This window comes from Engraulis encrasicolus, chromosome 11, assembly GCF_034702125.1.
Source record: "Engraulis encrasicolus isolate BLACKSEA-1 chromosome 11, IST_EnEncr_1.0, whole genome shotgun sequence".
NCBI lineage: Eukaryota > Metazoa > Chordata > Actinopteri > Clupeiformes > Engraulidae > Engraulis > Engraulis encrasicolus.
In genome coordinates this window covers 7,374,622-7,392,121 of record NC_085867.1, presented here as the reverse complement: position 1 = coordinate 7,392,121, position 17,500 = coordinate 7,374,622, and the positions used below count along the sequence as shown (strand labels likewise).

The following is a 17,500-nucleotide window of genomic DNA, read 5'->3' as shown; positions in this document are numbered from 1 at the left end:
AAACATTCAATTTATACAACAGCGGTATTATTTGCTGTGGTTGTACCACCGTGGCGTGTGTTGGGAAAAGTCAATGACCCAGACATGCCTGTAATACTTTGTGATTATCTGGGAGTTGATGCGCTTGTTGTGTTTTTTAGTTGTGTCTATCTATGTTTGTGTGAATCTGTGTCCAAGCTGCCGCTGGTGGTTGTCAACAACTATTGAATCAATACAGTCAGACAGCAGACTGTGTGTGTGTGTGTCTGTCTGTCTGTCTGTCTGTCTGTCTGTGTGTGTTCGTGTGCGTGTGTCCTGAATGTTTGTATTGGAACGTGTGTGTGTGTGTGTGACTGCATTGGTGGTGATGCATGCACGCCGTGTGTGTGTGACTGCATTGGTGGTGATGCATACACGCCGTGCCCAAACTTGTTGACAGGTCTCACCGGATCTGGAGTGTTTATGCCAGCTAAAGAGAAAAGCCTCAACGTTGTGTGTGTGTGTGTGTGTGTGTGTGTGTGTGTGTGTGTGTGTGTGTGTGTGTGTGTGTGTGTGTGTGTGTGTGTGTGTGTGTGTGTGTGTGTGTGTGTGTGCCCGCGCACGCGTTTGTGACAGAAAGAGAGAGAGAGAGAGAGAAAGAGAGTCTCTGTGTGAGAGAGGGCAAGAGATGAGGAGACCACAGGGGATATGCAAAGATCCAGAGTTGGCATCAACATTGTGACGCAACAATCTAATATGTCATAGTAAGCTAGACAAAAACACACCTAGCTAACGTCAGATAATATCATTTTTACTGGTTGGATGGTCTAGCCACACACCAGAGGAGAAATAGTAGCTTTGCCGTGTATTCTGTCTCTGCAGTTCTCCAGAGAGAAATGTTTGTGTCTGTATACAAAGGTAGTCGTTGGAGTGTGACTTAGCGCAGCAACGATAACATTAAGCTGCCCATATACACCAGACCTAAGCTCACTTAAGAAGGTTCGACATGAAGTCGAGGTCACTGAAGAAGGTTCGACATGAATTCTGTTTATTCGCTCTGGACATGACATTGACTAGCTAATCACATAACAACTCTGGCTTGTCAGCATTAGGAGACATTCGGATATTACGTTTTCACGAATAAACAGAAAAAAAGGAACCTTTTTTTCAAAGAAAGGTCACTTTTTTGTTCAGTGGAGCCAGACTAAATATTTCATGTTATGGTTTCATGTATTTGCCAGGCTAGATGTAACAGGAATGTTGGGCAGAACTGACCAAATTACTATATAGCAGCAAACACGAACCTGTGAAAACAACTTTTTAAAGAAATGATCAAGGAGTTCATGTAAAATAAATTAGAGGGTTTATGTGTCTGCATTCAACCTCTGAAAGAACTGAATGCTCCTTGACAGAAGTGGTGTGATGGCGTATCATGTCTAGATGACTGTGAAACAAATCAAACCTAAAATCAAGAGATTCAGGCAGACAAACAGACAGACAGACGGCAGACAGAGACATACAGGCAGACGGACAGACGGCAGACAGAGACATACAGGCAGACAGACAGACCGAGAGTCACTCACACAAGCAGACAGACAGGTGAGTTGAAGAAGAAATGCCAATCTCTGAGAGGGAGAGAGACAGATGATGGCATGGGTTGAGAGAGAGACAGATGATTGCATCATGGGTTGAGGGATAAAGAGGTGCAGATAAAGGGTTGCAGAGGGGAGGGGCTAAGAAAGGAGAAGAAAGGAGTGCAGAGCAGGTAGCCGCAGAAAAGATGACAGAAAAGATGACTGGAGACGGAGACAGATGGGTGAGGGATGATGGATGATGTAACAGTGACATGGGTGCTCGGAGTACAAAACACCAAGCATGCTCTCCTTTTCTCGCGCTCTCTCTCTCCCCTCTCTTGCTCTCTCTCGCTTTCTCTTGCTCTCGCTCTCTCTCGCACTTGCTCTCTTGCCCCCTCTTTCTCTCTCTCTCTCTCTCTCTCTCTCTCTCTCTCTCTCTCTCTCTCTCTCTCTCTCTCTCTCTCTCTCTCCATCTGCAGGCAGCCCTGCTATGCTATGAAACTTACTCTGCCTCCCCCCCCATCTCCTCCTCCTCCTCTTCTTCCTCCTCCTCCTCCTCCCGGGTCGGGTCTGCCGCAGTCAGGAAGGGAGGCAGGGAGGAGCGATAAAGGAAAGGGGAAAAGAGGCCAGGAAAGATAGCAAGAGGCGCAGTGGGACGGGGACGTGTGTGTGTGTGTGTGTGTGTGCGCGTGTGTGTGTGCGTGCGCGTGTGCGCGCGTGTGTGTGTGTGTGTGTGTGTGTGTGTGTGTGTGTGTGTGTCCGTGTGTGTGTCCGTGTGTGTGTCCGTGTGTGTGTGTGTGTGTGTGTGTGTGTGTGTGTGTACACATATTGTTTCCCCCTTGTTTGTTTGTTTTGCCTCCTGCCTGCCACAAATAGCAGCAGTCTTGCTGGTCAGGTTACAGTGCTGTAGCAGTTTAGCAGTTTGGCAAATTGTACTGTGCTGTATTGTAGTACTATAAAGTACAACACTCACACAGTGCCCACAACACTTACTTTGCGTGTGCACACACACACACACACACACACACACACACACACACACACACACACACACACACACACACACACACACACACACACACACACACACATACACAGAGTTGTGGAAGGAATTGTACTGTGCTGTATTGTACTATAAAATACAATACTCGCATATTGTGAGGCCCATAACCCATGCCCAACACTTGCGCGCACACATGCACACACACGCACACAGAGTGTTGATGCTAAGTTCACTCAGACACGTATCGTACTGCCACATTACACACAAGTAAACAGCGGCACCACCAAAGAAATTCAAGGAAGGACTTCCACAATCCATTTAATTTAATTTACACCTTTCACATGTATCCATGGCACATACAAACAGAGCATTTAAAACAGATCACAAACACACAGGGCACATACACACAGGGCACATACAAACACGGCACATACAAACACGGCACATACAAACACGGCACATACAAACACGGCACATACAAACACGGCACATACAAACACAGCACATACAAACACAGCACATACAAACACAGCACATACAAACACAGCACATACAAACACAGCACATACAAACACAGCACATACACACACAGCACATACACACACAGCACATACACACACAGCACATACACACACGGCACATACACACACAGCACATACACACACAGCACATACACACACAGCACATACAAACACAGCACATACAAACACGGCACATACAAACACGGCACATACAAACAGGGCACATTAGGGGTGGGCGGTATGGACGGTATACTATCGTAAAAGGTATTTTTTCCACCAAGGTATGGATTTTGGCCATACCGTTCTACCGTGATATAGCGCATTGCATCCTGCAGATGGCAGTATAGACAACGTTTTGAACATCCACCCGACTGACTGCCTGAAGTTGTAGCAATGTGGTTGTAGAGAAACAGCACAATCATTTCCTTTGAATAAGCTTAAAGTGTAAAATGTATGGTTAGTGTAGTGAACTATTGTTTGAAATGGTATGTGATGGCAACACATTTCGATTATGGACTCCACAATTTACTGGGCACGAAATGCAAGCTAACTAGCTAACAGCCCAAGTCATTCATGTCTATGCTGGTGTCTGACAAAATAAATGTGCTTAATGTGCTAACATTGGTTGCCTTACATTTAACACATTGCGCCAGCCGTAACAGCTGTATGTTACTGTTTCCAGTTGAGATAATATCATTCATGATATCTGACTGGGTGTTAGTAACTAAAATGACTGTTCGCTGTTTAAAATGTGGCATTAGCGATTTCGCTAACGTTAGCACGCTAACCGCTGGTTCAGTGAAAGCTGCCATTGCCATTCAAATGCATTAGTTCTACAATGCATTGCTAACTGCCTCATGTGAAAGTTCGTTTTTCTTAACTTTAACAATGACAGCTTAAACCATTATGCTTGGCATAATCACAGATGCAAACACACATTTCAAAATTACCATAAACAACTCCAGAAATAGAAAAAAGGTGCAATGAACGATGTAGTTGATACAATCCACGTTCAGTTCTATTTACTCTCAATGTGTTCAGTTTGACACCCCTCCCTTTTCCCCCTCTCTACCGTAGTTTAACCCCTTCGACACTTGGTGAAATTGACAGTGTTCTATTGGGTAGCATTGCATTGCATTGCAAAATGCATTTTACATAGGCTAGTTTTTGCTTGTTTTTAAAAAATGTAATGGCAAGAATTCACACATATATGAAAGGACATTGTGTCATTTCCAAAAATCAAATGCAAAGGTTAAAAAAATGTGTGGTTTTTTTTTTTGTCATTTTGCAACGCTTCAATTTTAAACAAATGTACAATACCGTGATATATACCGTGATATATACCGTGACTAAAATTATACCGAGGTATACATTTTTGGCCATATCGCCCACCCCTAGAGCACATACAAAGATGTGGGGAAATACAGGGTGCAGCAGTGTACAAAGTAAGCATGTTTGGAATGGCTAACACAAAGTATTGTGGCTGGTTTCATCTCTTTTGAAAAAAAGACACTGTTTTTGACACTTACTGGACTTATGGCTACTAGTATTAGTACTTGTAGTTTAGTACTCTCTTGTAAAGGGCCGTACACACACATCGCTGCTATTTACTAGCTTCTCGCTTGCTCGCCTACTCGCCTCTCTTTCATGGAACGTTCGCTGAAAGTTCCCGCGGCTTTAACTGCCAATGAACAGGCGAGAGGTACCGAACTCTGCCTTCCAATTGGTTACTCGCTTACTCGCCTCGCTCGAAGATAAAATATTTTCAACTCGGGATCCGCCCACATCGCCTACTCGCCTGCTAGTCTCGCTGGAACAGATTGACATTCTATTGAGTTCATTCGCTGAGCGAGTAACTAGCAGCGACGTGTGTGTACGGCCCTTAACCCACACACGCACATACACGCACGCACACACAGGATGCTGTGCAACAGCCTAGCATGCATATGGGATGGGAGTGCGTGCGTGTGTGTGGTTAAGCACTTTTGATGTGCGCCGAAGGTGTCGAGGGGTCAGAGTGCCACCAGTGTGGGGTTTGGCATGGTCTCTCGTGGTGATGCTGCAGCATTACCTCTGACGCAACACACACGCACGCACTCTTACACACGGCACACACACACACTGAGACAGGGCACACACACACGCTCTTACACACGGCAATGGCTGCAGCATTCCCCCTGGCGCAACACGCCCTCCTCCTGAACAGAACAGAACACTCTCCGCTCCACTTCCTCACTGGACACAACACAAGGCTGTGCTGCTTACATGCACGCACACATGATGCTCGTACACACAGGCACACTAGTGGCCATTCGTGCGAATACACACACACACACACACACACACACACACACACACACACACACACACACACACACACACACACACACACACACACACACATACACAGCACAGAGCGCTTCCTCTCTGGAAGGACAGGAGAGGCCACACCAATGGCCCTAATCCTCAACTGTGCACAGCACGAGGCTGTGCTGCTTACACACACACACACACACACACACACACACACACACACACACACACACACACACACACACACACACACACACACACACACACACACACACACACACACACACACACTATAACAAAACTAGTGAATACTAAAATCGTTCCTTGAAAACAAAACAATCCCTAAACCTAACCTAGCCTGTCCATAAGCAAATATTTTTGCACTTTTTGTTTTTTCACCAAGAGCAAAACAACTGAGAGACGCCTGTTATATTTCTGGCTGTGAGGATCGGCCAAATGTCCTCACAATCACACGTGTCCTCACAGCTAATGTGAAATGTCCAGTTGTGGTCCTCACAATGGTGGTTTAACTGATACACACGCACACACACACACACACACACACACACTGCGATGGCAGCCCTCCCAGCGACCTCATAGCAAGATTCCTGGCCTGGTTATGGTTTGGCCCCAAACAGGCCGGCAAGCAAGCAGGAGGCTGAGAGAGGTCAAGCATCACTGTGTGTGTGTGTGTCTATATGTGTCTGTGTGTGTGTTTGGGGTCAACTGTGTGCTTGTGGGTGTGTGGTCCACCTTCAGGTGTGTGTGTTGGCACTGTGTGTGCGTGTGTGGGTAATCAACTGTCACAGCACTGTGCGTGCGTGCGCACGCGCTGGCACTTTGTGCGTGTGTGGGGAATCAACTGTCACTACACTACGTAGTGTGTGTGTGTGTGTGTGTGTGTGTGTGTGTGTGTGTGTGTGTGTGTGTGTGTGTGTGTGGTCCTCCTTCAGGGAGCCTGTTCCTCAGCGATCCCATTAGAGGGGGAATTAGCAGCCCCATTTTAACAGCACTAATCAGCTTGGTGTGGTGGTGGTGTGTGTGTGTGTGTTGGTGTGTGTGTGCTCTCCTGCCGCAGGTAAGACTGCAGGAGGATTTAGATGGACAGGATCAAGGGAGCTTACCTGTTACGCAACACACACACACACACACACACACACACACACACACACACACACACACACACACACACACACACACACACACACACACACACACTCACACTCGTGATATCAGACTCTTTGTGATCTCTCACTATCGCTCGCACACCCACACACAGTCCTGCTAACTTGCTCTCTCTCTCGCTCTCGCTCTCGCTCTCTCTCTCTCTCTCTCTCTCTCTCTCTCTCTCTCTCTCTCTCTCTCTCTCACAAACTCGCACACTCACACTTGTGCTCAGGCACTCATACTCGCACTCACACACGCCCTTGCACACACACTTTCAGTCAGAGAGACGTACGTATTCTCACACAAGCATACACTCCTACTTGCCTTTCACTCTCAGTAACCCATAACCACACACACACACACACACACACACACACACACACACACACACACACACACACACACACACACACACACACACACACACACGCACACACCTACCTCTCAATCCGGTTGGAGTAGGCCTAGTACAAACAAGTAGAACATGGGAGGCTTGGCAGCGTAGTGTGAATCTGCAGCCATAACATAACATGACTCCCTTCCCTACTGTGGACTGATGAAGCAACACATTACACTGAACCCAAGAGTTCATGCCCAGACTGGTGGGTATTGTGACTAGACGAGTGGAGGTTTTCACAGCCTAGAGATTGTACATTACATTAGATATTTTATACATTACATTATTGAATTGAAATTACGTTTCTCACTTTCCCATGCAGACAGGTATAGAGTCTATGCCTGTCTGCATGGGAAAGTAGGAAACGTATTTTCAATTCTTTGTATGACCAGCGCATGTAAAGAATTGACAATAAAACCGACTTGACTTTACTTACATTACACTGAACTGAGTAGTTCAAGCCCAGACTGGAGGGTATTGTGACTAGGAGAGGCAAGATGGAGTGTGGGCTCTCCTGCTTACACCACCTTTTTATGAGTTTATATATAGAATTGTTGGATGTGCATTTGTTTCGGGGATTTTTCGAATTCAGAATTCAAAACTTGCTGGCTGTTGGGCCTACTTCAGGCGACTCTTGCATATAGAGACAAGGTGTAGTATGTGTTTTTTACAACTAAAAACCCTTTATTTTAAACTGGGGTACATATCTAAAAACGCCAACAGGTTTCAACCACACCGGGTCCATCAGGGTGTGGCAAGAAAGAGGTCATTTGCGTGGCCTATTTATCAGTTCACAGGATGGTTCAGGTAGGGTGAACTTAATTACTGAACGTTGTTGGATGTCTGTTTACTGTGAAGACCCGAGGCAGGACACTATGGGGAGAGAGAGATGGGGGGTCAAACAAATGTTTGTAAATGAGAAAACCTATGTATATCGACCTCTAAAGGTGAGAGTTTAGGAAACATTTTGAGAGACGAATAGATTCTACTTCTGCTATGCAAGATTGCCACACTCCACATTTTATTGAATAATTATTCTAATTCTAATTCTAAATTCTAAATATAATATAATATTATAATCATTCTATGGCATTCAACATTCTCTTGAACTGAAATGCTCAACATTCCTGTCACACTGCAGTGATGGATCACCTTCTTTCAAATGTAGGAAATGACCTTTTAACCGTTTGCTTTTCTGTCTTGGACCAGCAAACCTCTGCTGAGTTGAAGACGCTGTGTGAACTTTGTGAACTGTGATGTGTAGCCAGAAGCACTGGTCTAGGAGATTGCTTGATTGACATAGCGTCTTAAGATAACCTGCTTAGGAGAAATAGGATTCCTTCCTGTTCTTCCCTCATAATTGATGAGAACTAGAAGCCTGTACATTTGTTAGTCAGCGGCGATAAAACAGGCTCAAGAAGAAATCAAGTCCAGTTGCGTGTACTTTACAGTCAAAATCTATGTAACAAGGTTAGCACAGAAGTTTGAAATTGTGTTTGACCAGTCTTCAATGTGCAGTTAAACGAAAACATAAATAAGACATTGACACCTCTCTCTCTCTCTCTCTCTCTCTGTCTCTCTGTCTCTCTGTGTCTCTGTCTCTCTGTGTCTCTGTCTCTCTCTCTCTCTCTCTCTCTCCGTCTCTCTGTCTCTCTCTCTCTCTGTGTCTCTGTCTCACACACACACACACACACACACACACACACACACACACACACACACACACACACACACACACACACACACACACACACACACACACACACACAAAATGATTCATAACATTACATCATAGGCTGCCTCCTATAATCTCCATGTCCAACTCCCGCTGCCTAACCAGAGCCAGGAGTACCATTAGAGACCACTCGCACCCTGTCTTCCATCTCCTCACACTGCTGTCCTCTGGCAGACGCTACAGCCAGAACCAGCAGAGTGAAGAACAGCTTCTCTCCCAAAGCTGTCACAATACTGAATGCACACTTGCAGGACTGTGTTTATCCATCAAGGCCTCTGTGTGTCATGTAGGGAGACTCAAATCTCATTATTATCACTTTGTATAATGGCCCTCTCACCGCTCTGTAGTCTCCTCACAGCTAATGTCTTTTTTTGTAAAATGTGTTCAAGGTATCTTAACATCACATGGGAAAGACCCATTGCAGTTTCAGTTTGATGTCCTTTCCCCCTGTCTTTCTTTCTTTCTGTCTTTCTTTCTTTCTTTCTTTCTTTCTTTCTTTCTTTCTTTCTTTCTTTCTTTCTTTCTTTCTTTCTTTCTTTCTTTCTTTCTTTCTTTCTTTCTTTCTTTCTTTCTTTCTTTCTTTCTTTCTTTTTTGTTGGCTGGTTGCATTGTGTTGTGATTTGCATAATTTCCAGCACCTCACCTCAGCACTTACTCCAAATGACTATGCAGCTATTGCAGATAATAACTGGGCATGATATCAGGAACGCCATCATAAAAAAGGCAAACTAAAAGCAGTGCCCACCTCCCCTACCCGTCCTTCCTCACATTTGCTCTCATTCGTTTACAAACCTCTCTCTCTCCCTCTCTCTCTCTCTCTCTCTCTCTCTCTCTCTCTCTCTCTCTCTCTCTCTCTCTCTCTCTCTCTCTGTCTCTCTCTGTCTCTCTCTCAGTCAGCTCCTTTGCTAACAGCAGAACATCATTTACTCGGCTGTATGTTGTGCTCTTCTTTGTGTGGTCAGTTGCTTTTAGCACAACCATCAACAGTCACAGGCGTGTTAGTGCGTGTGTTTCTGGTGTGTGTGTGTGTGAGAGAGAGAGAGGAAGAGGGAGTGAGAGAGAGCGAGCATGCCGTCGTTGTCTGTAGTCTTCCATCATGATACCGCCCAAAGGGGGAGGGGGGGGTGGTCTGCTGTTTCCATGGAGATGTGCTTGGTCTACGCTACACTAGCCCATCACATTAGAGCCAGCTGCTTTTTAGGTGTGTGTGTGTGTGTGTGTGTGTGTGTGTGTGTGTGTGTGTGTGTGTGTGTGTGTGTGTAGCCGTCCCTCAAGCTTTATATCAGTCCATGTCTCCTCCTCTCTACAGGACAAACCCATCTCTCACTCACCATCTCACTCTTCCTTTGACACCTCTCGCTCTCCCTTTCCCTCCCGCTCTCCCTTTCCCTCTCGCTCTCCCTCCCTCTCGCGCCCCCTCTCTCTCTCTCCCTCCCTCTCGCGCCCTCTCTCTCTCTCTCACCCTCCCTCTCTCACCCTCTCTCCCTCCCCCCTCTCCCCCNCTCTCTCTCCCCCCCCCCTCTCTCTCTCTCACCCTCTCTCACCCCCCCTCTCTCTCTCCATCACTCCCTCCCTCCCTCCCTCCCTCTCTCTCTCTCTCTCCATCACTCTCTCTCTCTCTCTCTCTCTCTCTCTCTCTCTCTCTCTCTCTCTCTCTCTCTCTCTCCATCACTCTCTCCCCCCCCCTCCCCGCTCTGGCCCTGCCCCCCCTTGTCCTCTTTGATGAAGATGGCACGTTCTGCTCCCAGCAGGAGAGGCTGGACATAAAGGTCAAAGCATGGTGTGTTTGCGTGTGTGTGTGCGCTTGTGTGTGTGTGCGCGCGCGTGCGTGTGCGCACTGGCTGGGGGCGAGGATGTTAGAGAAGGGAGGGAGGGAGGGATGGATGTGAGTGTTTGGCTGACTGAGTGAGTGATGGATGGATAGATGGAGAGAGGAGGAGAGGGAGAGAGAGATTTGGTGAATTAGCCGAGTGTGATTTTGCTGGACTGATTAGAACTGACCCTGTCACCCCACTCTGTAATCTCCTCCCTGCTTTTCAGTGTCCTTTACGGCGACACACACACACACACACACACACACACACACACACACACACACACACACACACACCAAAAGCACACAGGTACATCCACTTCAGGTGAAGAGCGCAGATGCATCCCTAGACCAACAAGAACACACACACACACACACCACACACACATGTAGGGATGCACGATGCCACTGTACGTATTTGAAAACTGATACAATTACGAGCACATTTATTAAGGTACTTGGTTAGGACATTCTCTGTCTTCATAATGGCCATGATGCGTTTAACATTGAAGTCAATGGCAAAAACAGTGCATGGGAGTTATGGAAGCCCAGATATCCTTGATGCTTTGCTGTCAGCTGTTCTTGTTTGTTGACCTGGTACCCCACACTTCACTCTTCAATATACCCTGTAGATTTCCATGCCACATTTTGGTGCTAACTCACCAGTTTAATTCTAAATAACCAGAAATGAAACCCCATTGAAAATGAATGGGGTTTAATTTCTGTTGAGTTAGAATTAAACTTGTGAGTTAACACCAAAACGTGGCATGGAAATCTTCGGGTATATTGAAGAGGGAAGTGTGGGGCACCAGGTCAACAAACAAGAACAGCTGACAGCAAAGCACCAAGGATATCTGGGCTTCCATAACTCCCATGCACTGTTTTTGCCATTGACTTCAATGTTAAACGCATCATGGCCATTATGAAGACAGAGAATGTCCTAACCAAGTATTGACCATTGCATGTTATGTAGAAAGTACCAAATTTCAACTGATTTAATGTGACCCGAATTTTGATGAAGAAAAATTTGATTTTATAACAATATTCTAATAATGCGAATTCCCCAATTCATGGGTTTTTTGAGCTGGAAGGCCAACGTATATAAAAAGAAAAAAATAATGATTGGAATAGTTAAAAAACTGGGCCATGAATCTACAATCCATGACAGTTTAACATTATTGATGGAATTATGGAAATAAATCAACTTTTTCATGGTATTCTAATAAAAAGGCCTGGAGCTGTATTGCTCTATCCTTACCAAGTACCGATATTGACACTTTTACCCACAGCATAAAATACAAATAAATGCACAGCCTTGTTTTTTCCACCTGTGATGTTTTATTGTCCATTTCCATCTCAATTTAAATGTTAGTAAATGTATGAGGCGGCACTTTTTCCAGTGCTGCTTGCAGGTCAACAGAGCGTGGTGAGATGCTGCGCTGTTTCATGTAATAGTTCTATTGGTGCCTGGTATCTGCACATTTTTGACTAGTTACGAGTATGAATAAAATACTGAGTAAGTATCAGGGGCGATATCGGTATCTGTGCTGTGCATCTCTACAGACATGCACAAATGTTAGTCAAGTCAAGTCGGTTTTATTGTCAATTTATTTACATGTGCTGGTCATACAAAGAATTTAAATTGTGTTTCTTATTTTCCCATGCCGACAGAAATAGACTGTAGACTCAAGGTGTGGACATTTTCACTTGTTGACTGTTGACTGAAATGTTGACTTGTGTTACTGATGTGTTCGTATGCAATCACGTCGTGCATCGCACACCCAAAGTAGTGTCATATCTTACCATATCATATGCGATCGCATCAAATTATCCTCCTCCATGACTGAGGTACTCTGAGCATGGTACCGTCCGGCTGCACTGCTCCCTTGGGGCGCCATTGGGTGAGGCATAAATGCAATTTCACGGAGTACAGAGAGAACAGAGTTGAGTCGTATTCATGGGTTAAGCGGTTAGGGCATCAGACTTGTAGCCCAAAGGTTGCCGGTTCGACTCCCAACCCGTCCGGTTTGTGGGGTGAGTAATTAACCAGTGCGCTCCCCCATCCTCCACCATGACTGAGCATGGTACCGTCCCGCCTCACTGCTTCCTTTCGGCGCCATAGGGGGCTGCCCCCTTGCACGGGTGAGGCATAAATGTAATTTTGTTGTGTGCTGGGGAGTGCTGTGTCACAATGAAAATGGGAGTTGGAGTTTACCAGTTGGGCTTTCAAATCATCCCTCTCGCCTCTCTGTAGTCTCCTCACGGCTTTCCAGTCTCCTTTATCACACACACGCACGTACACACACACACACACACACTGTCACATCATCTTACACACTCCTGAACCTTCTGCTCAAAGGGCGATGTGCCGTGGCGTGGTGTGTAAGCAAACACTGTTTCCCCAAAGTGTCTGTGTGTCTGTGTGTGTGTGATGTGTGTGATGGATGAGTAGTGCAGCCAGGGGTAAATGGTGTTTGCTTTAACACCTGACAGAGCCCCACTAATGACCAGAGACAACTGAACACAACACCACACAACACAACACAACAGGCTTCCTTCCATCAGGCCCTGGGCACGTACACCTCATAAGCAGACACCATGGGGACCTGGCTGGTAGCCTCACTGACCCCGTGCCTAGTGCATGTGTTGTGCTTCTAGTGCGGACGTGCCCGTGTTCTTGTGTGTGTGTGTGTGTGTGTGTGTGTGTGTGTAGTGCTTCTAGTGCGGGTGCCCGTGTTCTCATGAGTGTGTGTGTGTATTTCAGTGCGTGTAGTGTGTGCGTAGTGCGGTGCGTTTGTGTTTTCCTGTGTGTGTTGGTGCGTGTGTTTCACATGTGTGCATCTCTGAGCATAATACAGTATATTTCAGTCTCGTCTCTATTAGATCCTCTATGCTTTTTCAAAAGTGCCACACTTTCCTGTGTGTGTGTGAGCCTGTTTTGTGACTTGCAGTCCATGAGAGACGACAATTGGGCCACTACTATGTGCGCGCGTGCGTGCGTGTGTTGCTGCTGTGTATGGATGTACACAATATGCTGTGTGTGTGTGCGTGCGTGTGCGTGTGTGCGTGCATGTGTGTGTGTGTGTGTGTCAGTGTGTATTTATACCAGCAAAGGACAGCAACAGGAAAACAACTCTTAGTGTGTGTGGAGTGAAGCGAAGTGCAATTTGCTGATGTGGATATTTCTGAAGAGGGGGTGGAGGGCCTTCCTTGCTTGCTCGCTCCCATGTATGTGCGCGCCACGCAGGGCAGACAAGGCAAACAGACAGACAGACAGGCAGGGCTGCGTTTCTTGACAGCGTAGTTGTTGGCAGTTAGCAACTTGGCTAGTTGTCAATGGGAAATTGCATTTCAAACAGCGAAGTAGCTAACGTAGTTAGCAACTATGGTTTTGAGAAATGCAGCCCAGGCTTGCTTGTGTTCTGTAATGAAATGCTGGTTGCTTGTTTGTTGAGGATGGCTGATCTGGCTTCCTCTTCTCAAGGGGGTATATTTGGCCACCACACTCGCTAGCTGGTCACATGACCAGTGGTGGAGGACGCCGCGCGCTTACGAGCTCACTTCCTGTCTTTGCAGAGTCAGTGTGAGTCAGTGCTCCTGCTCTGGCGAGGAACGCTCTGTGGATGGTGTACAAAACTGTTGTTTCACTTGCTTTTGTTGTGTTTTGTTCTAAAATCTATTGTTGTAGCTCTACAGTATTTTATACTGTTTCTTAATACTGACACTGTAGCTTGTAATCACTCGGGACACCTCATCTTTTTAGAAATGGAATAATAGTAACTCAATGGCTACGTTTACATGAGACATTTAATTCAGAATTAACTTAAATTCTGAATAAAGCTTAATTCAGTGTCTCTTAACGGCTTCGCGGGCGACCCGGGTCATTTGCCGATCTTTCCCCATCTCTCTCTCCCAACTTGCGTCCTGTCTCTCCTTCACTGTCCCATCACAAAAAATAAAGGCTAAAAAGCCCCCCCAAAATATTTTAAATAAAATGAAAAATGGTCAATGTAAACACAGAGCTATTTTTAGTCCCTATTCCAACATCTCAGGTTATCGAGTACTAGGTACGGCATCTTAAGCATGGACCCTGTGTTGAGAGAGACGTCTTCACACCGAGGCTTTTGTACACTGATTACATTGTTCAGACTTTCGGGCTTTCTTTCCATCGATAGGCCTGGCTTTCCTGTTTTCGGACCATTCATCTGTTGTGTTGTGTTGTGCTCTGTCATGAATAAGTGTTAAAATGTATAGAGCGGCTCAACTGTATAGACGGAAACGTTTGCACAACCTCCCTAGCAGCACAAACATATGAGATAAGATGAGAATGAGCAGCTACGTAGCCTACAATAGCAGTTGGCAAAACTTTTTTATTTGGTGTTTCATTTCAGGTGTTGCCATATTCTTTCTTTCCCTGTAGTGGTGGAGCTTTGACCTGCCACTCAGAATCAGTACAATGGCATAGTCCTTAATGAGTTGTGTAGGACTTGATACTGTTGATGAGTTGGTTGATCGCAAAATAGTAATAAGTACTTTTGATGAATTGGTTGATCGTGAAATAATAATGATATATCATAATAATAAATTGGCCTAATTAACAAGTTCATAAGGATGCATAATAAATGCATAAATACTACACTGCACGAACCGTGACGATACCTTCGCGGCAGACGTCAGCAGGTTCATCCGGGTAACGCAGTCGCCTGCGGAAAAGTTCAGATCCTGGTATGAACACGGGTGATTGGCAGCTAAGCACTTTAGTGCCGAACATAACTGGTGCGGGCTCCGGCACCGGCACCGTTCTGGTCGGCCTCAAAACATTATGGGAAGTCGATTCCACACAACTTGAGGAGCACGTCCTGTGACCTCAGTCCAGCCAGGCTCTGTTCAGGCCCAGTCCAACAACATAACTCAACTTGGCTTTAAATGCCGCAGAGGCCGAGGGCAGGTTCCACCCTGTCCCCAAAAGTGCCTCCCCTGTCATTTCAGGCCGAAAAAATGGAGAGGGAGAGAGGGAGCGAGCGAGAGAGAGAGCGAGAGAGAAGGAGAGAGAAGAAGAGGGAGAGGCTGGGCTGGCGTGGCCTCTGCCTGCCCGGGACTGCGTAGTAAACTATTCTGTGTAAACTCCCCCTGAGTGCTGAGTGCTTCCGGTGGGCTGCTGATTGAGATGTTTTGCTTGAGACGGCGGCTGAGAGATGGGCAGATATCAGCAGCAAGGGGGACGGGGACTTAGCTCACGGAGGAGGAACAGCTTTCTCTCGCTCTCGCTCTCACTCTCGCTCTCTCTAGCTCTCTCTCACACTCACTCTCTCTCTCTCTCTCTCTCGCTGTCTCTCTCTCGCTGTCTCTCTCTCACACTCACTCTCTCTCTCTCCCCCTCTCCACAGACACAGGGTGCCAATTTCTCTGTGTAGGTTCTCTTCACCACAGTATTGCGATGGATGATGGCCGCAGTTTTTATGTTGTTATTGCAGAAAGCAATTTGGCAAACGAGTCAACAACAACGCCCTGAAACTGTAGTGGCGAAACCGAGATGCCAATTAGGCCTAAGTGCGGTTTTTAACAGCCCTTTTTGCTTTTTACTTTCGCCGCAGCTAATAGAATCCGCACGCCCGTAAGTTGACTGTCAGGTCGTCCCTCTTAAACCACAGCAGTTGAACGTGAACTTGTTAGAGCTTTTGCTTCTCATTGTAAGAGCTTGCATTTCTCCTTTCCTGAGCTGTGAAACGTTATCACGTGGCTGGCCGAGCGTTGTCCTCACGTCCTCTGACACCCCCCACCCCCCGACCCCCTTATGGTCTTAGTCTAATCCCGTCATGGCTGCTTGAAGTCTGCCTGTGTGTTTCTGAGACTTAGCTACCTTGGCCATAACTGTTGAACAAGTGTAACAAAGAAAAAAACACGCACTTCCGTGTCAAAAGGATTGGGTGCAAGACAAGCAAAGTCACCTAAAAAACTGATTATCAAGTCTGCGACACCAAGCTCCCGCTGCCCGAAACGTCACATTAAAATAAGAGAGGCGGGACCTTGAATAGGGCTGTCTGTCTGAACTGGACTCTGATTTGGCCTTTTCTGTGTTTTACCTTCTGTGTGCGTGTGCGTGTGCCCGTCTGCCCCCGTGTGTGTGTGTGTGTGTGTGTGTGCGTGTGCGTGTGCGCGTGCGCGTGCGTGTGCGTGTGTGTGTGTGTGTGTGTGTGTGTGTGTGCGTGCCCCTTTGTGTGTGTGCCCCTGTGTAGTGTGCCCTTGTGCGTGTCTTTCTGTGTGTGTGTGTGTGTGTGTGTGTGTGCGCGCGTGCGTGTCTGTCCGTCTCTGTGGACCCGTGTGTGCATGCATGTCTTACTGTCTGTGTGGTTCTGCGTGTGTGTTTACAGAATCTATTAAAGCCCCTTTTAAGATCACACAAATAGCCCAAAATCAGCCGAGCGGCAAAGCTATTCTGAACGCGTTTCTGCTGCTTTCACGCCGCCGCCGTCTTTGCTGACTCATTGGGTTGTGTGCTGTGCTGTGCGGTGGTGTGCTGTGAGGTGGTGTGTGTCATCTGGCCCTGTTGTACATGATTGCAACGAAGGTTTTTAACACCAAATGAGCAGTCAGCCGGTCATGAACAGAGCACCAGGCACACCAGGCGCTAACAGATGTTGTTGTGTTTTGTTCTTGTGTGCGTGTGTGTGTGTGTGCTGCAGGTTTCTTACTCTTCAAGGATTTTTGCACAACAGAGATAGATGAGGCCGTGCCGCAGCTAAAGTTCTACGAGGAGGTGAGTACGGCGTTGGCACACGCACACGCACACGCACACACACACACACACACACACACACACACACACACACACACACACACACACACACACACACACACACACACACACACAGCCCCAGCTAAAGTTCTACTAAGAGGTGAGTACGGCATTGGCTCACGATGCACGCAGACCTATAGTGTCTGTCTGTCTGTCCTAGTAGTCTTCAATCTAGGCCATACAGACTCTTGAAATTTGCACCCAACCGTCTACACCAAACGGT

General features: G+C 46.6%; 1 protein-coding gene across 1 annotated transcript in view; it reads left to right on the top strand.

Annotated features, from left to right (window-relative positions):
• Positions 1-17,500, top strand: part of grk3 (G protein-coupled receptor kinase 3) — a 110,202-nt gene that overhangs the window by 46,620 nt on the left and 46,082 nt on the right. Inside the window, exon 3 of the mRNA XM_063209825.1 lies at positions 17,165-17,238. Coding sequence (XP_063065895.1) covers positions 17,165-17,238 — 74 coding nt within the window. The remainder of the gene's footprint in view (positions 1-17,164; positions 17,239-17,500) is intronic.